General features: G+C 45.9%; 1 protein-coding gene across 1 annotated transcript in view; it reads right to left on the bottom strand.

The window, feature by feature from the left end:
* Positions 1-25,704, bottom strand: part of LOC147703538 (integrin alpha-M-like) — a 509,428-nt gene that overhangs the window by 226,754 nt on the left and 256,970 nt on the right. The window contains exons 11-12 of the mRNA XM_086931904.1: positions 17,416-17,545; positions 11,076-11,224 (exon numbers count right to left, since the gene is read on the bottom strand). Coding sequence (XP_086788030.1) covers positions 11,076-11,224; positions 17,416-17,545 — 279 coding nt within the window. The remainder of the gene's footprint in view (positions 1-11,075; positions 11,225-17,415; positions 17,546-25,704) is intronic.

Raw genomic sequence — 25,704 nt, 5'->3', positions numbered from 1 at the left:
TTTTTAAATATAAAAATACAACTTATCTTTATTAATTGGTGTTGGAGTCTTCATGTGTTGCCTTTTATTCTTATTCAACTGTGTTGGTGCTTCTTTATGCTTTACACTTTTTCCTTTCATAAAGCCTGACTGCTCAGAGCCCTAGCTACCCAAAACTGAGCTATGGTTTTAACAAAAAAACCTGTCTGAACCTGATACAGAATTGTGTCTTTATCACAAAGTGAGATCTCACAACCAGATCATATAATAAGCCACTTTCCTCACAGTGATGGAGATGATTGCTGGTGTTTTTATTCTGTTGTAATTTAATGCTCCCGAATTGCAATGTGGCATTGTGATGTAAAGTGGTTGTTGTGTTGAGTTCTGTACTACTTTGCTGTCCTGTCCTCTGTTATCTTTTAACAGTTTTGTTATGTTACTTTGGGTTTGTTATTATGTTGTGTTTGGCTCTTCCAGCCAAAACTGTGGCAGAGCTCTTGACTTAAATTAGCACTTAAAGTATCAGTTTATATAATAATGCCTATGGCCTCTGCTACAGTTTGGGCTGACTGATGTCTTTATTAGTGGAAGGGCTGGAACAGTCCAGAAGTATTTTATCCCCTTATGTAGTGGTAAATAGTTGCTTGTCACAGGAACTTGACAGGCATGCGCTGCTTTTGGCTTTTGTTGACATCTCTAAAGTAATTAACAGGGCGCAGTATCATAACATAATGTGAAGGAAAATAACACCAAAACATAACAGGTCACACCGCAATAAAACATTAAAAACAGTACATCTCACCAACAAAATGCAATAAAGTAGTGCAAAAAACAACAGAACAAAATCCTCCTCACGGCACCAAAGTGCAGCACAAAAAATAGACACAAATGTTCTTGTCACACATTACAACATCCAGCAAATCTGCTTTCACAGTACAGTGATAAAAGGTACATAGATAAAGCACCTGCTTACCTTTGAATAAGAAAATGAGAAAATGTAAAAGCTCGATGTGAAAACATTTTATGATAACACGTGGGAAGTGTTGCATAAGAGGTTCATGTACAAAGAAAGGGGGAGAAGGAGGTACTTAAGAACAGGTCATCCTCCTAAAGAGATTAATGTAGCAAAAAAGAGCCCAATATCTGGGTTCAGGGACCTGTCTTGTGTGGTGGCTAACTTCCAGATACTATCTTAAGTGTAGCCCAACAAGAAAGAAAGAAAGAAAGAAAGAAAAAAGAAAGACATTTTTTCTTTCTTGTTGGGCTACACTTAAGATAGTATCTGGAAGTTAGCCACCACACAAGACAGGTCCCTGAACCCAGATATTGGGCTCTTTTTTGCTGCATAAGAGGTTCACCATCTATATTTGTATGCACATCTGTGGTCAACATCATACATGGTTTTAAACAAATTATGCTTATCTGGGAGCTGTTGCAGACAGTATTTATCACATATTTTTCTGTAGGTTCATGCAAGAAAGAGTCAACAAGTGCTATTAAACAGTATATGCTATATGTATATATATATTTTTGTTTATTAAAAAAACACTGTTTTCTATATAAACCAGATACAATATAATGGTACCTATATGTGCTAAAATGGCAATTTAGCTAACAAACTGTGTTGAAAAAAAGGCCTTTTATCACATTTTATTGTTTGTGTTTTGCTTTTTTCTGGTAAGTGTCGGTAAACACATTGCAGCTTCTTCCCAGTGGCCTTCAAAATAGAAACCTCAGTCCACTAGACTACAGAGCGCAATACCGTGAACTATAAAAACACGACCATATGCTAATTTGTTAGTCGTAAAAATCCTCCAATTTGTGCACCACAGCTCAGAGGCGTAAGGTCCATCTGCAGCTTGATGCCAGAATTGGGCTTGACATCGAAGGACAGGCAAAGTCCAGTGGTCTAGTGAAAAGCCTTGGTTCTCAATGGTATTCGAAGCTATCCACATACCAGCAAGTAGCAGGAGTCTATGAGCCTCAGACTCTGTGCCAAAAAAGCTGCAGTTCTTTGGGCATAAAAAGTATTCATTCTAGCGCTAGCAAATGGTCCACCACCTGAGAGGCACCTCTTGGGGGCTAGGACTCAATCTCTCAGTGTCACCAGCGGTGTCCAGGGCATGTCCAGTGGAAACTGGTCAACTGGACACTTTGCAGGCACAGGTTTTTTAGTTTTAGTCCTGTCTTGGTTCAGCAGGTGCAACTTTTCTTGGTCCATGTGTTCAGTAGGTACATTCTTTCTTCTGTTCTTCCTGAGGTCAACAGTGTTCTGGGGCTGGAATCCACTAGTTTAACTTTTAAGCCAAATTCGAGTTTGTGGGTGAAGAGGACTCCCTAGCCAATGGATTTACTATCTCCGTGGGGCATCTCTACCCATTCTTACAGCATTTCCTGTGTGGCTGCACTAAACTATCCCGTAGTGCATCTCTCTGCCCCAAATCCAAGAAGTTGGGACCCTTCTTACTTGGGTCAGAATCATGGGCACAATCCTCAGGTGTGTCCAGTATAGTGAGCACCTCTCCCTAAAAAACTGTTCTGCAATGGGTTCCCTGGTTGGAAGTGATGCCAGCCTATCTACCTTCACAGTGGGAAGGGTTGGCTGCTGCATGACTTGCATTTGCCTATCAGAAACACTAACTCCTTTAAAGTTGGACCATCTGTGGCCACAGCTTTCTGGCCATCCTGACACCAAAAGTCATCTTGTTACCCATTCTGCGAATATAGAACACCTCTTGGCAGGAGGACATCAGACTGCCTCTGGTGACATCTGCTGTAGTAATCAGAAACAGCCACTAGAACTTTTAAACTTTCTAAAGGCACTTTTGCATTAAATGCTGCTTTAAATTCGAATTCAGCAATAAGTCAGGTTTAATGTAACAAATAATTTGATACATTGAAGTACTATATTTTGAATGGAAGTTAACAACTAACAATTGGCTGGTGTAACCCATTTTACACAATGGGAGCAACGACCTGGCTACAGTCAAAATGGAAAGGGGCGACCACTCGGTCCCCCCGAACGTATGGTTGGGTGCCCCGATCCCCCCGGGAAACCATTTTGGGCGGGGGGCGTGGCCCGGCTGGTATGCCCGAAGTGGCGTAGCCGGGGCGCGCCTTCTCCCGCTCAAGAGGGGTTGTCCTAGACACCTCCATAGAAGACCACGCCCCGTAGGCGTACAGGACGAGGCTACACGCCCTCCCGCAGAAGAATAAATAGAGCGGGAATCCGAAGAAGCAACCTCTTGTTCCTCGGCTCTGAAGGCTGCACCAACTCGTTGCTCGTGAGCCCTCGACGGAACAAGCAGCCATTTTTGAGAACGTGTAATCTTGTCTTTTTCTCTTTCAGTTATCCGGAGTTCGTAGATCTCAGGACCTCGTAGATCGACCGAGGGCGGAATACTCGAAACCATGACCGGCAAGAAAGCAGGAAAGGGTTCCGAGATGGAGAAGGTTTTACGCCTGTTGACGAACCGGATGGCTTGCATGGATCGAAAACTCGGACAAGTCCAATCGATCGGTCGAGGTTTGGCAGAGGTGAAGAAACAAGTGGCCGCATTGAGCGACCCGGGGCATCCAAAAAAGGTAATAGGCCCGGCCTTGCCGGGAGTTGTCCCCAGGGGTAGAGGGAAATGGGTTAAGGTGAGGGCGGTTTCGGGGGAGGTTCCGGTTACAGAGGTACCCCCAGTCACCCCCCTCATGCCAGCAGGTAACCAGGCACCGAATCCTGATTTAGGCCAGCCGATCCCGGTGGTGATCACTCCTACCGAGGATGATGAAATGCCTCCAGAATTGGCCACCCAGTTGGCAGCATGGCTGAAGAAAAAGGCGGGGAGCACAGCGACCCCGGGTGATACGGCCGAAGAGGCCAGATTATTAATCGAGCAGTTGCGGCAGTCGAGAGATGCCGCAAAGGCGAACGTTCCTCTTGTTTCCCCGCAGGTGGCGCCGGTAGGACCAGCAGTGGGTCAAGAAAAGACGGCAGGGGCTACGGCCGATTCGGGTAAGCTCGCATTGCCAATGGCGGGGGAGGGTTCAATACCCTCGAGGCGGGAAAAGGTTGCACAGCACATTCCCATGGCCACGAAAGAGTTGATATGGGGGGACAAGTATGTAAATATGTTTTCTTTGTTAACTGACCATCGCGAGATGGAGTATGCGAAAACACAGAAAGATTTGTGGCACCCTAGCGTCTGGCGCGCCAAGATGGCGGAGTTTAGGGTGGATGAGACAGTAACAAACTGGGTTAAGGCCTTCTCTATATTTCTGGGAGAACGTAAACCCGAGGTAATGACTGAGTTGACTTGTTATCAGAATCGCATTATGGATTTTTATTCAATGTATGAGGGAGAGGAATGGAAAGGTTATGACATGAAATTCCGTAAAGCTAAGGAATATGACGCCACGTTGACTTGGGATTGTCTGGACTCTGTGTCATGGCACAAGCAGCTCCTGCCAGGGGCGGCAGGTACGTCCTCGCCAGGCGGGAGCGGGTCGGGAGTGGTACGCCAAAAACCCGTGGTGCCCTTTCGAGCAGGCAACAGTGGTGACTACCAGCCGAAGATCGGCGGGAATGTCGGTAAAAGGGGGGTCTGTTGGGGGTCCAATCGAGGCAACTGTTACAGACCGCAGGGATCATGTAGGTTTAAGCATGTGTGTGCCGGCTGTGGGAATTCCTCACATCCGGAAAGTTCATGTAGATCAAAGAATAGCGGGACGGGAGGAAAAGGGGGGTCTAAGCAGGAGTGAGTTGGACCATTGTACCCGATTGCCCACACCCGTTGATCTCATGGCTATGACTCCTTGGTTAAGCAAATACCCTGATCATGTCTCCGCTGGGGTGTTGAGGAAGGGATTCTTACAAGGCTTCCACATCCCGGCGGGGGATTTTCGGGGGGACTCCTTTTGTAAAAACCAGTTATCGGTACTGCACAACCCAGGTGTGGCAGAGGCAAAAATAGCAAAAGAAGTCAATTTGGGGCGTGTAGCAGGGCCTTTTCACCGCCCGCCGGTGGCGGAGTTTATCTGTTCCCCGTTGGGGGTTGTCCCGAAGAAAGATCCAGGAGAGTTTAGACTCATACATAACCTCTCTGCCCCAAGGGGTTCCTCGGTAAATGATGCTATTGACCCAGAAGTTTGTACAGTACGGTATGCATCGTTCGATGATGCCGTGACCATGTTAAACCACCTAGGCCCCGGGGCGCTGATGGCGAAATCAGATATCGAATCGGCGTTCCGGGTGCTTCCGGTGCACCCACAGGATCAGCGCTTGCTAGGTTTCGCATTTCAGGGAAGTTATTACATGGATAGATGCATGCCTATGGGTTGCTCCATTTCTTGTGCTTATTTTGAAATGTTTAGCTGTTTTTTGGAATGGGCATTCACCGAGTTCACAGGGCATAGACATGTTATGCATTATCTGGATGACTTCCTGTTCTTGGGGGCAGCCGGTGATACGAGCTGTTCGCAGGCGCTGTACGACTTCTGCATCCTCATGAAGGAGTTTGGAGTCCCGTTGGCACCAGGTAAGACGGTGGGGCCATCTACTTCACTGGAGTTTCTGGGTATTGAGCTCGATTCTGTGGAGGGGTGTTTCCGTTTACCGATGGACAAGGTGACCAAGTTTAGGGTTTCCTTGACGCAATGCCTTGGCAGGGAGAAAGTAACCTTGCACCAGCTACAACAAACAGTGGGTCAGCTTAATTTTGCTTTGAGGGTAATGCCTATGGCCTGCCCCTTCTCGCGCTCTATTGCGCAAGCTATGGTTGGTCTTAAGGAGGGTCACCACCGTACGAGACTGTCGGCAGAGGTTCGCCAGGACATGCGCATTTGGTTGGCATTTCTGGCGGACTTCAACGGTCGAGTCATGTGGAACTCCCCGCCAGTGTCTTCGGATGAACTAGGTCTATGGACTGACGCAGCGGGGAGCGTGGGATTTGGCGCCATCTTAGGTAACCGATGGTCGGCACAGACATGGCCGACGTGGTGGCATTCCAACGGTCTCACAAGTAACATTGGGTTCTTGGAGTTATTCCCCATTTGGGTCGCTCTGATGGCATGGCCTGGCGACTTCAGGGACCGCTCAGTGGTGTTTTGGTCGGATAATATGACTGTTGTCGAATGTATTAACCAACAGGCAGCACGCTGCAAATGGATCTTGAGAGTATTGAAAGAAATTGTGTTACTTTGCATGAGGTTGAATGTACAGTTCAGGGCAAAACATGTGCCAGGCGTACAGAATCATGCTGCTGATGCGCTCTCTCGTTCACATATGCAGGCATTCAGGGGTTATTTACCCACAGCGGACCTAGAGGCAGCCCCATTCCCCGAAGCACTATGGCTCGTCGGTGCCCAGGATTACAGGACCTCGTGGCAGCGAGCTTAGCCCCCAGGACACGGAAGGCATACGAAGGAGCGTTTCGTTCCTATTGCACGTTTTTGGGTCCCACAGGGAGTCAGAACTGGGGTCAGGAGGAATCCTTCCTGGGGTTCCTGGTAGCACTGCACATGGAGGGCCGATCAGCGGCAACGGCCTGTAGGCATAGAGCGGCCATTTCATTCATGGCCCAGGTGCAGGGCATAAAAGACCCGACGGGTTCCTGTTTGGTTAAGAGAGCCCTTCGCGGCTGGCAGCGCCTCGAGGGTCGCAAGCAAGACACAAGGCGCCAGATTGGCCTGGACAGGCTGTCTCTGCTTTTAGCAAAGCTGGATGAGATGTGTTCCTCCCATTTTGAAGCAGTGTTGTTCCGGGCAGCTTTCGCATTGGCATTCCATGGGGCTATGCGGGTGAGCGAACTGGTCGCAAGGAACAAGAAAGATATGGAGGGAGGCCTGTGCAGGGATCACGTCCAAATAAGGGGTGATTCGATGGTAATCTCGATAGCCAGGTCCAAGACTGACCCTGGGGCTATGGGAAATAGTGTGATCGTGCAGCACGCGCGAGGGTCCCCCATCTGCCCGTTGAAATGCGTAGAAGACTATTTGGCGCTACGGGCAGCTGCATGGGGGGGGAGTTTGCTTCGGCACGAGGATGGCACCCCACTGACGAGATTTCAGTTTCAGAGGGTGCTGGCACTATCAATCGCTGCCGCGGGCATGGACCCGTGCGATTTTGGGACCCACTCCTTTAAGATAGGGGCTGCTACTGAGGCTACAGCCAGGGGTCAGAGTGCGGAGGAAGTGAAACAGTTGGGCCGTTGGTCCTCGAATTGCTTCAAGAGGTATGTGCGATTGCACATGTTGTAGAAATCAACTGACATTCACTTATGCTTCTTGTCTTTTGTTTTCTTGCAGTTTCGCGAGCCTGTCACGCGGGGCGGAATTTGAAGTCGACCCACCATTGTGAGGCCAGCGGTCAAGGACCACCGACTGGAGAGAGGATGGTATGGGTCGTGGGCCACTCATACGTGAGGCGTGCCGGGGACGTATTCAAAGCAGGTGACGCGATTCACGCACCTGGGGAATACGGGTGCAGAGTGGCCTTCCATGGGAAGGGCGGGCTCTGTTTTGACCAATTCGAATCATATTTTGAGGGCTTGTTAGGGCGGCAGAGGTCACCGCCATCTATAGTCATAGTACACCTGGGGGGCAACGACTTGGTGACACTGGGTAGACGGGTGTTATTGGAATACATTTTGTCGGCTGTTAGCTGGTTGGCTAAGAGAGTCCCGGGGTGCACGATTGCCTGGTCCCACATGATTCCGAGGAAAGTGTGGCGGGGGGGCCTATCGGTATCAGCACTGAACCGTTCAGTGAAACGTGTCAATAATAAGATTGGTAAGTTGTTCCGCTCTGCGCAGTTGCATAGCATTCCTCATGGCTGTATTCGGGGTGATCAAATGTATCTGAACGATGGTGTTCACCTGTCCAGGGAGGGGAATGACTTACTCATAGGAGACTTCATAGCATGGCTAAGGGGTTTGAGGAAGCATGACCTTTAGGAGGATGTGGGGGGACCGGATAGTCGGTCAACTATCCGGTCTGTGGCGGTAAGGTCATGATCGGTGAGCAGTAATTTCAAGGTCCCTAGAGGGGGGCGCCACCCAGAATGGATGGGAGCGCCCGAGGGGAGGCGGCCATTGGCCCCTCCCACGGGGAGGCGGCACCCACTAAGGATGGGTCGCCTAAGGGGAGACGGCCATAGGCCCCTCCCAAAGGGGGGGAGGCAGTTAGATGCCCCTCCTGCTAATTTCCCGGGGGCCGGATATCCGCGATGGCGGATAGAGAGTGTGGGGATGGGGGGGAGTCCACGCTGCCCTTCCTACAGATACCTCACATGGGAACTCGGACGACCTTTAAGATGGCGTCGAGTAGTAAGAGGGCCCCCACCACGACAAGGGAAGTTACAGTTGGCGATGAGGGTAGAGTCCTCTGCGCATGCGCCGCTCACACCGTGAGGGCGAGAGTCTGGTAGTATGGATCTGACACCGGTTAAGACCTTGCCGTTGGCCCCTAATGCTAGGATGTACAATTTTAATTTAGAATGTATGATGCAGTTGCAGGATGTTAGACTCGGCTAGGAAACCTTTGTATTAGAGATCTGTTAAGGTTAGCCAAAAGTACATGTCTACATCGGAATGTAATAAATGTAAAATTGTACATAATGCATAATGATGAAACTTTTATTTAATGTTTTAAATTTTGTTTCATATTTTAATAAATACGGCCGGAAGGGTGACTCCCTCCCGCCTTCCAAAAGTTCAACCAGTGTCCGACTTCCCATCCTTGGGGATAGGTGTTGGGAGGGGGTGGCGGGCATCCCGGCCATATGGAAAGGGGCGACCACTCGGTCCCCCCGAACGTATGGTTGGGTGCCCCGATCCCCCCGGGAAACCATTTTGGGCGGGGGGCGTGGGCCGGCTGGTATGCCCGAAGTGGCGTAGCCGGGGCGCGCCTTCTCCCGCTCAAGAGGGGTTGTCCTAGACACCTCCATAGAAGACCACGCCCGTAGGCGTACAGGACGAGGGTACACGCCCTCCCGCAGAAGAATAAATAGAGCGGGAATCCGAAGAAGCAACCTCTTGTTCCTCGGCTCTGAAGGCTGCACCCACTCGTTGCTCGTGAGCCCTCGACGGAACAAGCAGCCATTTTTGACCCACCCACCAGCCCCTTATGGCAGATGTTTGTGTGAATAAAGTCTTGTTGAAGTAATAAAGGTAGAGACTGTTTTTCAATTGAGTAAAGAATAAAGGAATGTCTAGAAGTATTTGACTTTTGCATTGCAGGAGCTGTTTTAAAGGAGAGAGCAGTTGATGATACATCAAGGCTATGTCAGAATTTTCTTTCCTTAGTAGGTAAACAAATGTCGTATTTATTTTGGTCGGGCGGTAAGGTCATGATCGGTGAGCAGTAATTTCAAGGTCCCTAGAGGGGGGCGCCACCCAGAATGGATGGGAGCGCCCGAGGGGAGGCGGCCATTGGCCCCTCCCACGGGGAGGCGGTACCCACTAAGGATGGGTCCCCTAAGGGGAGACGGCCATAGGCCCCTCCCAAAGGGGGGGAGGCGGTTAGATGCCCCTCCTGCTAATTTCCCGGGGGGCGGATATCCGCGACGGCGGATAGAGAGTGTGGGGATGGGGGGGGAGTCCACGCTGCCCTTCCTACAGATACCTCACATGGGAACTCGGACGACCTTTAAGATGGCGTCGAGTAGTAAGAGGGCCCCCACCACGACAAGGGAAGTTACAGTTGGCGATGAGGGTAGAGTCCTCTGCGCATGCGCCGCTCACACCGTGAGGGCGAGAGTCTGGTAGTAGGGATCTGACACCAGTTAAGACCTTGCCGTTGGCCCTTAATGCTAGGATGTACAATTTTAATTTAGAATGTATGATGCAGTTGCAGGATGTTAGACTCGGCTAGGAAACCTTTGTATTAGAGATATGTTAAGGTTAGCCAAAAGTACATGTCTACATCGGAATGTAATAAATGTAAAATTGTACATAATGCATAATGATGAAACTTTTATTTAATGTTTTAAATTTTGTTTCATATTTTAATAAATACGGCCGGGAGGGTGACTCCCTCCCACCTTCCAAAAGTTCAACCAGTGTCCGACTTCCCATCCTTGGGGATAGGTGTTGGGAGGGGGTGGCGGGCATCCCGGCCATATTATAATTGCAAGCTGTCCGGACACGTAAAACAGAAAATAAACATTTCCATTCTTTTTAATGTTTAGTAGCCTGCCTTATCGCTTCTAAGGTCTTCTCTAAGGGTGACTTATAAATAATATATTGGCAGGATTGGATCTTGTGAAAAGGTTTACTTTGCCAGTTGAGCTGTCACTTTAAATGCTGACTGAATAGGCTGAGATGGCAAACCTAGAGCCATGTTTCACTTTGTCACAGCAGACTTGGCACAATCAGTGTTGCAGCGCACTAATGGCATGTAACTTACATGTCCTAGGGACACCTTGTACCACATCACTTTATATGCCTTATGTCAATCTGGTATTAGCCAATGCACAAACACTTTGAGGGGTCAGAGAGCATGCGCTGGGGCCTGGTCAGCAGGGCCCAGTGTACTTCAGAGTCTGAAAACCAGCAGCCTCAGTTCAAAGACTTGGGGGATGATCATGCAAAAAGATCCTATTCTTTACAATATGAAGCATATATTTGCTGTACATGTATTTTCTACACATTCCCACCACTGTGCACCGCAAATAAATGTGAAAAACATAAAATGATGCTGTAATACTGTTAGCACAGTCAAGTCACTAGTTATTTGTGCATAATGCTACACCTGGAAGTCATACTAAAAAGTGATGTTCTTATGGAACCTAAATGAGTGTTTGCTTCCTCTGCTCTGATACATGTGGAACTGTCAGAATAGATAGGCGTTGGTGCTCCATTCTGACATGGCTTTTTAAGACTCGTTTGTTGTGCTTCTGAAGAAATTGAGGCTTTATGCCTCAATGCATTTATGCCTTTATGGCTGTAAAGTCTACATGCAGCCAATGGGTGGGTATGACATATGTAATTGATGTGATGGTAGATGGGTGTTCCCTCAATCTACTCACTGCACTCAACTCCACCTCTAATTTCTGAGAGTCAACAAATCATTCATGTGTCTGAGAAAGGATCAACCAATTGAATAATTACCTGCTCGCCTTTAATATCCGCAGTCTGCTGCCACTGTCCCCCTCCGGAACCAGGACTGAACACCAGCACTCTCCCCTGGTGGTTATACCTGGGAGCTCCAATAACATAGCGGTTCGTGCCACCCTGCTTTACCAGCTGAATGGAATATCCTAAGGCAAAAGAAATTAGGGCAGAATTATGGGGGTTCTTGGTTCAATTGTTAGGCTCTTTGGCAACAGAAATCTGAATCACCAGAAAGCCAATTAATTGAACGCGTTCAAAATAAAAAATCATTGCGTTAGTGGTAACATTATTCTTGACCCAAGTTAATACAGTTATAGTCCTACTGATTTATTAATTGAAAAGGCCTAGCCCTAGCAAACACACCCAGTGGCAGAGGGTGATCTGTGAAAGGAGTGAGGCTTAATACTTGCCTAAAACAACCTGGGGCCAAATAGCACATTGAGTCCCAGTTTTCACAAAAACCTGTTAAAAATCAAGATTGTCCATGGGTCACCCCCCGTATGTTAGGAAGTACCTCTTGTGTGCCATCTCCACCATTCTCTCCAGGGCCGGAATGGCGGTTGCGGGCACCAGGCGTTACCCCCGGTGGGTTGCCATGGTGGGGGAGCTGGTTTTGGGCTCCGTTTTTGTTCCCGGGGTCCAGTAATATCGGCACCCCGTAACAAAATTGGCCAAAACTGGCCCTAGCAAACAGCTCGGCCGCACACCCCTCCCCCCAGGGGAGCCGGTCAAGCAGTTTGCAGGGGCCAGTTTTGGTTCCCAGTCCGGCCCTGATTTTGCCACAGTCACCATACACATACCACCCCATTATGTAAAAATGATGTATAATATTCCAGTACCAGAATTTTGCCGCCATTGATGCTACCTTATAACAAAGGTAACCCATAGGTCACAAATCAACTCCAAAATGCCAGCACAATCATTTTGGTGTAAGTGCCCCACATCCTGAGAATTGGATCCAGTATGCTAGGGCCTGCATTTTGCTGGATGGAATGCTGAACAATGTCACTCACCCCCAGTACAGAGACCTTGGCCTAAATCAATCGGTTTTCTGCTCACCAAGCCACCACAGTTTGGATAGAGCGGTATACAAATCCTTCTTGAAGCTGCTCTCCGTGGGAATAGTCCAGCCAAAGCTGCTAGGTCTAGTCCTCCCTGGACCAGGAACAAGCATCGTAGGATTGGTGTTAGGGTATCACCCCTCATCAGGCAGGGAAGCTTGCTTGCATCCAGTCAGATGGTGAGCAGGTGACTCACGTCCGGGCATCCCTGTCCCACTTGGGGTGACAAAAGCAAAAATATCAATTGATGGATGGAATGCTGAACAAAGTCAAACACTTACCCCATACAAAGATCTGGGCCTAAGTCCAACTTCTTTTGCTCACCACACCAACCCATTTGTGACCCAGCCATATGCAAATCAGTCTTGGCCTTGCTCCCCCTGGGAACAGTCCAGCCGGAACTGACTAGCCAGGTCATTCCTGGACCAGAAACAAGCATCCCTGTAACACTTGGGGTGTCAAATACAAAAAGAACAATTGATGGACAGAATGTGGTACAATGTCAAACACTCACTCATGTGTTTGACATTGTTCATCATTCCATCCGTCATCTGTTCTTTTTCCATTTGTTGCCCTAAGTGGACGGGTATGGGGTCCCATGCTTGCCATGCAACCAGAGTCAAGCTAGGTATGATATCCTGAAACTGGGCCTACAATGCTTGTGTCTGGTCCATGGAGGACATGGCCTGCTAGTTTGGGCTGGACTGTTCCAATGGGGAGCAGGGTCAAGACTGATTTGCATATGGCTTGTTTCAATCAAGAATGGTGTGGTGAGCACAAAAAAGATGTATTTAGGCCCGGATCTGTAAGTGTTTGGCATTGTTAAGCATTCTGTCCATCAACTTTTCTTTTTCCATATCTTGCCCTTAGTGGGTCATGTTTGCCCAGACATGGGTCACGTGCCTGCCATGATACTGTAGTCAAGCCATCATGGCTGATGAGGGCTGATACCTCAAAACTGGTCCTAGGATGCTTGTTTCCAGTACAGGGATGATGTTGTCTGGCAGTTTGGGCTGGACTGTTCCCATGGAGAGCAGGGTCAAGACTGATTCGCATCTGGCTGGGTCCAAACTGGAGTGGCATTGTGAGCAAAAAACGTTGGATTTAGTCCCAGATCTCTGACCGGAGGTGGGTGTTTGACATTGTTCAGCATTCAGTCCATCAATTGTTCTTTTTTGCATTTGCCACCGCAATCTAGGGCCCTGTTGTCCCAACCTATTTTGCACTCTCAAATGTCATTCACACAATCAAAGTGCTTACAGTCACAAAATATTTTCCCCTTTATATGAATCCCACTATACTAGCTCCTAAAATGGGATTCCAAATGGTACAGCATTGCAATTTAGAAGGGGCATGTAGTGGCATCCCTTTCAAATTGTGCTTCTGTAACATATAATTCAGTGGTTTGCAATCCATTTTCTTTAGAGAGATAGGGTTGCTTTAAGAAACATATTTCAATGTAATCACAGGCCTGGGGATTTGTTCATCTTTGCAGACCCCCATTCCTGTGCTTGTTTCTAGTCAGAGGGAGTCACAATGTGTGCCCTACCTAATGAATATTAATTAGGTAGGCTGAATTGCGATCTATCCCATTAAGAATTTTTCAAACTGACCTATTAGTCCATTGGTTCACAAATGTAAGCACAAGTCATAAAAGTGCTGGTCACAAATGGCAACCAGTTATAATGATACATCTAGCCCCTTTATTCTCCAGTGGGCAATGTTCAAACTTCCCCTTCACATTTTATAATTGAAAGGGAAATTCTTCATTTCTCTTTTCCGGAGCCTCACTGTATAACTTGAGAATATCTACCCGTTTGGCAATCACTGGAGAGTGTGAGGCCTCCTAACATACAACTTGGTACATCACTTCCATCATCTACGGAAGAAAGGCCACAGCTCTGCTCTTCATTTCTAACGCCATCACAACACCACCTTGATTTACTAAATGTGTGTTAACACTGGCTATAAACATCTTTATGAAATAGTAACTACAGTAAGTACTCAAACCTTCAACTGAAAAATGACGTTTAGGTAATCATTACATAGACTCTTGACTTGACAAACTTTATCCCATCTGAATTAGAAACATAGATCATAAAAGTATACATAAAAACAGTAAATCATCTTTCTTGATACAATACAATTAATTAAAAACCAGTGGGTAAAAAACGGGTTTTACAAAGCCCGGGTCAGAGCAACTTGTTTCACAAGGTCACTCTCAAGTAATTAATGCAAAATATGTAATAATGGGACCAAGTAAGGCGCAACACACACCCCATTAGTAAGTTGATTATAAGATAGCTACAAATTAAATAAAAATAAAAAGCCTTCCCTCAGATTATATTACAAGTCATTGAAAATGTATTAATACCTGTACAAATCCTATGTAATATCGTGCCTGATTCAGTTAAGTGATTTCTTAAGAGGTTAAAAACTCAGTTGACGGGACACTTGTAGAGTCACATCATTATTTGTTTGATGAAATGCCTCCTATGCTTACAGTCCCAAAGAAATGAGGCTACACCAAAACAAACTCATCTTCACTTTTTCTAATACTTTAAGGGCCTGATACCCCAAACTATTTGGCAGCAGCAATACCTAGGATTCACAAAATCACATGGATTGTGACTGTACGCGTGTAATGAAACCTACAAAGCCACTTTTATGATAAAGAAAATATTTTTTATGCGTGTGAAGTCGTAATAGGATATAGCAATATTTTGCAACCACAACAGCTGTAGCAAATTGTCAGCTTCCTCTTTGGTAATCAAGCACTGTCTGCTCTCCTGATGGATTCCTAAATGGCAAACCTATTTATTAAGCATGGGCGAATTTTGGGAATTCGCGATCCGCGAATGTGCGGATTTGCAAACTTGCAATCTGCAAAATTCGCGAATTCGTGTGAATTTGCGGATTTTTTTATTTTTGATTGTTCGCGGGTGTTTTCGGGGCGCTTTGCGTGTTCGCGGGTTTTTTTTTTGCCTGGTTAATCACTGCCACCCTCTCGTTTTTTATGCCCTTCTGCCCTCTGTACCACTCGTTTCTGTGCCCTTCTGTCCTCTGCCCTACGCATTTTTTGTCCCCTTCTGCCCTCTGTCCCACTTTTGTGCCCTTCTGCCCTCAGCCCCACTTAGAATGGCGCCGGCAAGCTGCCAGCGCCATTCTAAAATAGCTACAAAGAGCTTCAACAGGAAGCACTAATAGATAAAGTAAAGCAGGTGTTCGAGTTGAAGGTCAAATTAAGTTACACAATCATTAATCACCCCAAGTTTGGGGTGATTAATGATTGTGTAACTGAATTTGAGCTCAAGCACCTGCTTTACTTTATCTATTAGAGCTTCCTGTTGAAGCTGACTTTTGTAACTATTTTGAATGGCTCTGGCAGCTTGCAGGTGCCATTCTAAAAGAGTTACAAAAGTCAGCTTGAACTTTTGACCCAATCGTTCCGCTCGCGGATTTTGCGGGAAATTCGCGAATCTCGCGGATTGCGAATTAACCGAAAATCCGCAAAATCCGCGAGCGGAACGGATTTTCCGCCCATACTTACTATTTTTTTAAAGCAGTAACTGTCCATTTAATTTGCCAAGGCTGTGTTTTATTTCGTACTAATTTCTTTTTTGGAAACCAAATGGAAAGATGGTGGTCTGCAGTCCCAGCATTCACAACGTTCACTGGCGTTGCAAATTGTGAGCTGATTATTTAATATTCTTTGGACATGTATTTTCTGACCCCCTGAGATAGTACACTTTGCTATGTCATCTATTAGTGGATAAATTGCATCTCAAAACCCATTCACATGCCAGTCAGTGTACCAACTGCAAATCCTGTTCTTCAAATGAGTCTTCAGTTAACATGTGTAAAAGAAAAGCTGAGCGCCCGAGCGAATTTTTTTTTAACAGAGAACACGCTGTACCTTTATACTTTCCATCAACTGAGATTAATTTTACCCACCACCATTTCTATAATGGACAGTGCTCACAATACAGCCATAGGGCCTGGTTACGATGGCGGTCGGATGAGCGTCCGACCCCCATTGCCACGAGCATGAGACCGACTCATTGCCACGATTAATGAGTTAGCGGTCCCACCTGTCCTATTATGATAGGACCACCATGCAGGCGGTCAAAAGTGCCTTTTTCTACTACGGTTTGCGCTGCGGCCCAGGAAAATGGCTGCAGCACAAGTTGCAGTAGTAAAAGGCACTTTCTGCACATCCATGCACTGTGTACCAGGCACCATGTGGTGCCTGGCACATGGTGCACAGATGTGTGGTAGGACTCTACATGCGCCCCCGGACCACGTAGCAGTGCCCCATGGGGGACCACCTTGGGGCCCCAAAGAATGTTTCCTTCTGCCTTTTCATGGCAGTCGGATCGCCATGAAAAGGCATTTAGAAACGGACATCCTAAGCCCTATGGTGGTGCCTGTGCAGACACCACCTCCATTGCAGGGATAGGTATGCCCCCCATGTGCCCCAGGATCTTTGACCTCTGCGGTCCCACTGGCTGCATTGAAATGGTCAGACCGATGCCCTGGATGGTGGGCAGACCACCACCGTCGGCCTGTCGGTGGCGGTCTGCCCGCCATCGCCATAGTCTTTCACAGAAAATGAATGGGGCCTCCCATTGAGTCTGTTATTTCTCTTACAACAAATACTAAATTTCCCATTCAAGGGCCTCCATAAAAATGTTGTTGTTATTTTGATGGTGCTCAGTGGCGTAACAAAACTTGAGGGGGCCCCCCTGCAAACTACATGGAGGGGCCCCCCTTCGGATTCCCTTAGGAGCTCTCATGCCAGATTACAGTGCTGAGGCGCACTGCAGAGGCTGCAGGGGCATTTGTTAACCCACTGGGTGTTCTTTAAAGGCACTTACTAGGCTTCTTCTGAATTACAATATCTGTGGGAACACCGTGTTTTTAGAGTATTTCAAACAAAATGTGTGGAGACATTAGGAATAACAACAGAATCGGTAAAGTATTCCTCCTGGAAATTCCTCAGGGACACCACGTTATAATGCCCAATATTATATGCTCTAATCTCCAGAAATTATCAGTGCTCCTAGTATTGGTAACTATGGAGAAGGGGCCGACCAGGCTTGATATCGGGGCACTGATATTGGGCCCTAAAATCTAAATCAGAAAAGCTACCCTGCCCTTTATAAAACTAGGGACAGATGCCCAGGCTGGCAGCTCAATTCACCAGATGGCAAAATGTCACCTATTAGAGATATGACAAAGGCAACTTTTTACATCTGAAGAACATAGATGCTTACCAAGATACGAATCCTGCATTTCTCTAGATGTAGATGATGTGTTAATGAACTTGCTCGGCTGACCATCAGTATACTTGAACATCCCTCCAGACCAGTCATACGCTCCAACAGCTCCTAAGATGCTGCCATCCTAAACGACAAAAGGGTTTTGTGAAATATAAGACTAGGGTCAACAAGTTTGTGAATGAAAGTATCAGTGAGCGGATGGATGGATGGATGGATGGATGGATGGATGGATGGATAGACATAATACCTGAGCAGCTGACATTTTTGTATAGCACGTAACATTGATAATATAGCTAGGGTCACTTGAAGATCAATGGTGCAATATAGTAATATCTAACGACTATTAGGCTATGACTGAGATTGACCTAAGGAGCTAGAAAGAGTGTATGCGGGGAACATCAATACCTAAATATCAATGGGACAGAAAATCGTTAAAACAATATCAGAGGATAAAATATTGATAGGCAAGTTTCACAACATTTTCATCACTATGCTCCACATAGACTGACCACAATAATATATATATATATATATATCTTCAAGGTACATAGGTGTGGCATTAAGAATAGTAAACCCTTACCTTAGTGTGCACCTACCGCTCGATATTTTGTTCTTCAATATTTTGGGAACATTATACTGTCCCTTCAATATTGGAGATTCAAAATTCCCTACTAGAATCTCTAGAAAGAGCAAAGATTGTTTATTTTACATTTTTCAAAAGTGAAATTGGCTTGGCTTGATAGCCATGGCCATCTAGACTGTTCAGCTGTACTGGACAATAGATCACTTGAGTGACTAATAAAAAACTTCAGAAAGGGGATGAAATTGTCATCGAATAACAGAGAATGGGGACATTTGGTAATAGCTCAAAGTTATCACTGAACTTGATAAGTGGCATTGCGGGACATCTCCGTCTGGCAAGGTAAAGTCACCTATGGCCATATTTATCAAATGCCTATACAGTACAACGCAACATCTTGTTGTGCTGCTTGAAAGAGGGAGGAAAAATGCGCCATATCTATCAAGAGATGGGGCAATCCTGTCCTCTGCCTGTGCTGGCGTGCAATCAGCAGCCTAGTGCCCACGCAGGCACCCTTGCATCATGGTTCAAGGGTGCCTATGTTGTAGGCAGGATTGCTTTTGTGCAGAAAGGGACACCTTCTGCACAACAACAATCCTCAGAGGCATTCCCCTCTTTCTTTGTGAGCTGCAGAATGCAACACACTAAGGAGGAGGGAAAAAACGAGGAGAAATAAACATTTCTCCTCGTTACGCCTCAACCGGGAAAACTTAGCATTTTTATGCATTTCCAGGTATACCACTAATGGTAAATCTGGAAATGCGCCAGAAGCAATGGGTGGACGCTTAGGAATCCCCACACGCCACCCATGGAACGCCTCCCTGGAGCAGAGTAACGCAAGGCAGCGATTTGCGCTGCCTTGCGTTATTCTAGATTTATCAAGCTGTGCAAGGCCACACAGGGTGGCCTTGCGTGGCCTGATACATCTCACTTAGGTTTTATGCCACCCTTTCACCCCTTTGCGTGGCGCCAGGGCAACGCAAGACCTTGATAAATCTAGCCCCCAGAGTGCAGCTCCATATAGTGAATGCACACAAAATCCAAGGCCAAAAGAAACGCTGTCCCCGAATTAAAAAAATGTGAAACTTCATAGAAGCAAACGATGCAGACAAAGCAACCAATGAAGACTCCGCAGAACATACTCCTGCACTGCAAATGCTTTCCTGTGTCCTCTGTATGAAAATATAAATAGGCTAGCTGTCAACTTTCCACAGTCCTGAAAGTAGGGCCTGCCTCCCTGCTGCTCTAACAGCAACATTAGGTGCTTACAGGTTGTGCTTCAAAGCCCTCTTTGGAGGTTTCGACAAATTCTTGCAGACAAGCGTGTGCTTTACCAGCCTTCTGTCAACCTATGGTCAGCTAAGAGCTGCTTCTGTGGGGCTTATTTACAAGCCCCTTGCGCCGCTGGTGCGTCACTTTTTATATGTCTCTACATTCCACAGACTTAAGAAATGAGGCCTTTTTTTATTGAATGCAGATTGCAGTGTGGCCAGCGTTGTGCGTTTCTGATGCATCATTCATGACACCAGTTTCGCTACCTTCACTTGGGCAGAGTACGGGAAGGGAGCTTGCTGGGAGCTTTTCCCATGCAGATTACAGGGAGCCAAGGAGCTGAGAAGACCCAACTGGCCTCGCCTCCTGCAATTGGGCCATCTGTACATGGTGACCAAAGCAATCAGTCCCTATTTAGAGCTCATAAAGCTGTTCCTGCCGACTTGTATGTGCTATTCTTGTTAGCATTACCCTGTTAGTACACTGAGCCCATACTCTTGATTTTCTTTCCTTTTCCATTGGGTGTAAACCTAATTTTTGCAAGCGGCTAAAATGTAATTGTTTTTTTCTGTTGAATCCATTAGCTTGTCAGTTAACACCACTTCGCAATTTAATACCGATTGTTAAATGGTTCATCCTCAGCATCACAATAATGAAGGTTCAGGGTGAATATAGACCCATTGGTACAGCTCGTTTGACTGCCACACGGATTCACCTGCTAAAAATGTGCTCTTCAGCTAAGATGAACACGAGAGGGAAAAAGCTTCTCTTATTCAGAGTCCTGTAAGGTATTCCCTATGTATTACCTCGGAAAATATATGCTTCTCTCGCCATATGTTTGATATACATGAAAATATAATAAGGTATTCGTGGCCTATAGTCAGATTACACGTTTGTGCATTTTGAAAGAAACCTCCTGAACTTGCAAAGAAGGATAATGGGTCGGTGTCCAAAATAATTCGTTTTACATTTGTATGAATTAATCTTTCCCTACATTAAAGGCTGGTACAAAGATTGCTCTTTGTTTATCTGAAGGAAATATGATGTTGCTTGCGGACAATGCTATCCTCAATGGAAAAGCTAAGAATGCACGTCGGAAGGTAGAGGCAGATTTCCACCTTTATATAGTTGATATGCCTTTTAACATTTAAAATAGGAAAATTGATTCTTAAGTGCTTTTGGCAGCAGTAAAAATGATTTGGAGCAAAAGCATCCTCCAAACAGAGCTTTCTGAAGGGGCGGTAAGAGAAGGGATTGTAATCCACAGATCCCATTCTTTTCCCGGCTGCAAATAGTATTTATGGATTTTGTAGCAAGACTGCCTGTGTTTTCATGGCAGCGTGCATGGTTTTAACCATTAGATGGTACAAGATACTGACATGCGGACCCAGCAAGATGGTTCTGTCCCGGATCCTAAAATCCCTTCCTACATGACAGGTGCACAGAAAACATTGGTGCAACATTTAGGACATCATTCATGTCATTTTCAAACATGGATAAGGGCCTTTAGTATGCACATACCTTGGGGCAGTGCATAGCTCTATGAAGAGAAAATGTATGATGTTGCAGTCGCATGACTAATTGGGGGGCATCGGTTCTACTCTGGGACGACCACGCACAGGCAAAATGGGTTATTGACTGTCATTGTGGGTTATTAGTTGAAGACGAATGAGCGCTATACAGTTTGATTACTAAAGGCTCAGTGCAAATAGTACACCATAGTATTTATGAATGGTATGGTACAAAACTTCTTTTTTTTGCCGCAGTCAACTCACAATGCAAGAGTTCACCAGGACGCTGTGATCCAATGCTATGGTGCACTGGGACTGTGGGGTTTATGCCAGCTATCCTCAAGGACAGGCAACTTAAATCCAGTGTACTGATACTGACAGACAGTTTAAAACCTTTCTTGTGTATGAAAGCTCCTTGCACGTCTAGCTTCGAACAGAAATGAAATAATTGGGTTAAGGATCATTTCAAAGTCTACTAGGGTCACAGGAATAGGAGGCTAAGTAGTTTTAAAGTTGCAAATAGTGTGTTTTGGAATTTGCAACTGCACAAATGCTTTATAGGTCTCACCTACACAGTGCATGTGCTGTGCTGTGCTGCAAGAAGTATTGTTTAAATTTCAGTGGGCTTACAACCCGCCCCCAGCACACCATTGGTTGTTTCCGTCGTCACCCTCATTAGCAATCTTTCAATTGCTTAGCATCCGTAGGATTCCCTTCCTTTCTTGTGTTAGCTCCTCCCTGGACCATGGACCTAGTACACCTGTGCTTCATCATCTTTGTTTTTCCTCGTCTTTTTGCAATGCACTTTTTTTTTTTATTTTGTGGGCATTTGAGTAATATTTCTGAATGTGCAAAGTGCTTTCCTACTTTTGAAACAGGCATTTAGCTTTGTATTTATGTTGCCTTCACCCTTTCTGCATTCTCTATTAACGCTTGTACCCACAACTGCACTGCTCCATGCCAGTCTACACTATGTTACTCTACTCTATGCCAGTCCTCTCTACTCCTCTCCACTCTAGGCCACTCTACTCTACTCTACGCTATACTACTTCACTCTAATCTATTTTACGCCTCTCCATTCTGCTCCACACCACTCTTCACTGCTTCACTTTATGACTGTCCACTTTACATCACTCTACTTTACTGCACTCTACTTTAAGCCACGCCACTCTAAACCAATCTACTTTATTCCACTCTGTTCCATGCCAATCTACCCACACCACTCCAACCCACTCTATGCCATTCCACTCTAATCTAAGTCAATCTATTCTACACCACTCAATGCTATGCCACTCTACCCTACACAACACCACTCTGCGCCACTCTACCCCACTCTACTCCACTCTATATCTCTACGCCACTCTACTCCATTCTATGCCACTCTACTCTACCCTATGCCACTCTACGCCACACCACTCAAAATCACTCCCCATAATGCCAGTCCACGGAGCACTATGCTGCTCCACTTAACGCTACTCTGCTCCACACCACTCTAGTCTATGCCCCATATACTTCACTCTATGGCACTCTACTCTACGCCAGTCTCCTCTACAGGACTCAATGCTATGCCACTCTACTCCACCCACTCTATGACACTCCATCCCACTCTATGACACTCTACTCTACACCACTCTATGCTACTCCACTCTACAGCATTCTCCTCTACTCCACATCTCTACTCTATGCTACTCCACTCTTCCCTGTCTCACTCAATGCTACTACACTCTACAGCACTCTACTCTAAGCCACTCCACTCAACTTTATTCCACTCTGCTCTACGCCACTCTACTCCACGACACTCAATGCTTTGCCACTCCACTCTATGCCACTCCACTGTACTCTATGCCTTTCTACTCTACAGCACTCAATGCTATGCCACTCTACCCTATGCCACCCCATTCTACACTAGTCTATCCCACTATATTCCACTTTACACCACTCTAAACCGCTCCAGACTACTCTAAGCCACTCTACACCACTCTACTCCACTCTATGCCACTCAACATAACACTGCTCAATACCACTCTACACCACTCCCCATAATGCCAGTCCACGGCACACTATGCGACTCTGCTCTATGCCACTCATCTTCACTCTATGCCACTCTACTCTACACCACTCAGTGCTATGCCACTCTATGCTACATCACTCAACTCAATGCCACTCCATTCTACTCCACTCCACGCCACGCCACTCTACTCCATCCCACTCTTTGCCACTCCATCCCACTCCATGTCACTCTACTCTATGCTACTCTAATCAATGCTACTCTCCTCTATGCCACTCCACTCTATCCTATGCCACTCAAAGTGACTCCACATAACTCTACATCACTCGACTCTACACCATTCTATGCCACTTCCCTCTACTGGACTCTACATTACTCCTCTCTATTCTACACCACTCAAGTCTACACCACTCTACTCTACCACTTCACATCCCTCTACTCTAGGCCACTCTACTCTATGCCATTCCATACCACTCCCTTCTACACTACTCCACTCCTCACAGTCACTCTATGGTACTTTACAACACTGCCCTTAACACATCTCTAGTCTATGCTATGGTAGGCCACTTTACTGCACTCTATGCCACTACCCTCTATGTATGGAAAACAGAGGGGGGTTGTGCCCTATTAAGTCCTGGGTAGGACACAATACTATTGTAAGTAATAATTGAGAACCCAGTCGCTTTTTAGTTCTGCCACTTTTTTATTTTGAGCAGATTTTTTGTACACCACCGTATTTAATCAGTGGGTGTTATAATTGATTTTTTTCAATGTACAAGTTGCGTCACTTGTGTGGATTATTCTGATTGTCTGGGGACTTGCCTTGTCATACACAAGTGGGTATATCCTATGTACAATACTTACATTAAACACCATAAACAAACACTTATGTTACAAATATACAAAAACATTTAAACTATACAATTCTCACAATGTACATTTACAAGAGGGAAATGTGAGCTGTACCCTACTAACTAGTTTCAACACTAGACCTTCATCTTGACACCTTTATATGTTTGAGGTCTAGTAGCGCAAAGGTAAAATTTGCAACTGTTAGTTTTTCACCATAGCTTGCAGCGTAATGTTCAAAAGACTTTGCGCTAATTATAGTTCATTTATTCTGGTGAACCAAAGAACGCCGGCGCGTTTCCAAGCCTGTGTGTTTACTCGTCAGGCTCTTCTTCAGGGCGTTTGTTAGGTGGGTACCTTTTCGCAGAAGGCAGTTTGTCTGTCTGTCTGTGAAAGCGCTTCTGGCTAGCAAGTCGTTCTATTTTATCTGTCAGTGCGGGTCTTCGATTGGAATTCTATTTTTCTTTATTCTTTGACCACACTTCATTTGGTGCAAAAACGGCAGGGTTTCGGATTTCAGCCCGCAGGCTGGCCGCTGCTCGTGCACTATTGGCGGCGTCTTTTTATATTCTGTTAGAGTTTTCTCGCGTATAGCTGAGGGGTTGTTCCAGGTTTCCAATATCTTCCTGCCTGCTTCTGTGTTGAACAATTAGTTACACAGTGCAAGTCACATGACTGTTTGGTTTTATACTTGTCATGTGATTCAGGGGTTATGGGATACACATATCCCATAACCCCTGAATCACATGACAAGAATAAAACCAAACAGTCATGTGACTTGCACTGTGTAACTAATCGTTCAACACAGAAGCAGGCAGGAAGATATTGGAAACCTGGAACAACCCCTCAGCTATACGCGAGAAAACTCTAACAGAATACAAAAAGACGCCGCCAATAGTGCACGAGCAGCGGCCAGCCTGCGGGCTGAAATCCGAAACCCTGACGTTTTTGCACCAAATGAAGTGTGGTCAAAGAATAAAGAAAAATAGAATTCCAATCGAAGACCTGCACTGACAGATAAAATAGAACAACTTACTAGCCAGAAGCGCTTTCACAGACAGACAGATGCTGCCTTCTGCGAAAAGGTACCCACCTAACCAACGCCCTGAAGAAGAGCCTGACGAGTAAACACACAGGCTTGGAAACGCGTCGGCGTTCTTTGGTTCACCGGAATAAATGAACTTTAATTAGCGCAAAGTCTTTTGAACATTACGCTGCAAGCTATGGTGAAAAACTAACAGTTGCAAATTTTACCTTTGCGCTACTAGACCTCAAACATATAAAGGTGTCATGATGAAGGTCTAGTGTTGAAACTAGTTAGTAGGGTACAGCTCACATTTCCCTCATGTAAATGTACATTGTGAGAATTGTATAGTTTAAATGTTTTTGTATATTTGTAACATAAGTGTTTGCTTATGGTGTTTAATGTAAGTATTGTACATAGGATATACCCACTTGTGTATGACAAGGCAAGTCCCCAGACAATCAGAATAATCCATACAAGTGACGCAACTTGTACATTGAAAAAAATCAATTATAACACCCACTGATTAAATACGGTGGTGTACAAAAAATCTGCTCAAAATAAAAAAGTGGCAGAACTAAAAAGTGACTGGGTTCTCAATTATTACTTACTACCCTCTATGTGACATCACTCTGCGCCACTCCACTCTACGCTACTCCGTGCCACTCTATGCCACTCTACAGCATTCTACTCTATGGCACACCACCCTTTGCCATGCCACTCTGCTGTATACCACTCCATGCCACGATATGCCACTCAACACTACCCCACTCTACTCCATGTCACTCTACTCCACGTCACCCCACTGTATGCCACCTCGCTCTATGCCACTCTACACCTCCTCTAATCTACACCACTCCGCTGTACACCACTCCACTCAAAGTAATGCCACTCTACTCCACACCATGGTGCTCCACACGGATCACTGAAATAATATCGACTGACAAAATATCGACTTGCCAAAATATCGTGGACAAAATATCGACAGTCAAAATATCGAGTTTGTATCTACAAACAGGTAAGTACAAAAATATCGAGT

Source organism: Lissotriton vulgaris, chromosome 7 (genome assembly GCF_964263255.1).
Source record: "Lissotriton vulgaris chromosome 7, aLisVul1.2, whole genome shotgun sequence".
Taxonomy (NCBI): Eukaryota; Metazoa; Chordata; class Amphibia; order Caudata; family Salamandridae; genus Lissotriton; species Lissotriton vulgaris.
This window is presented reverse-complemented; position numbering and strand designations above follow the sequence as displayed.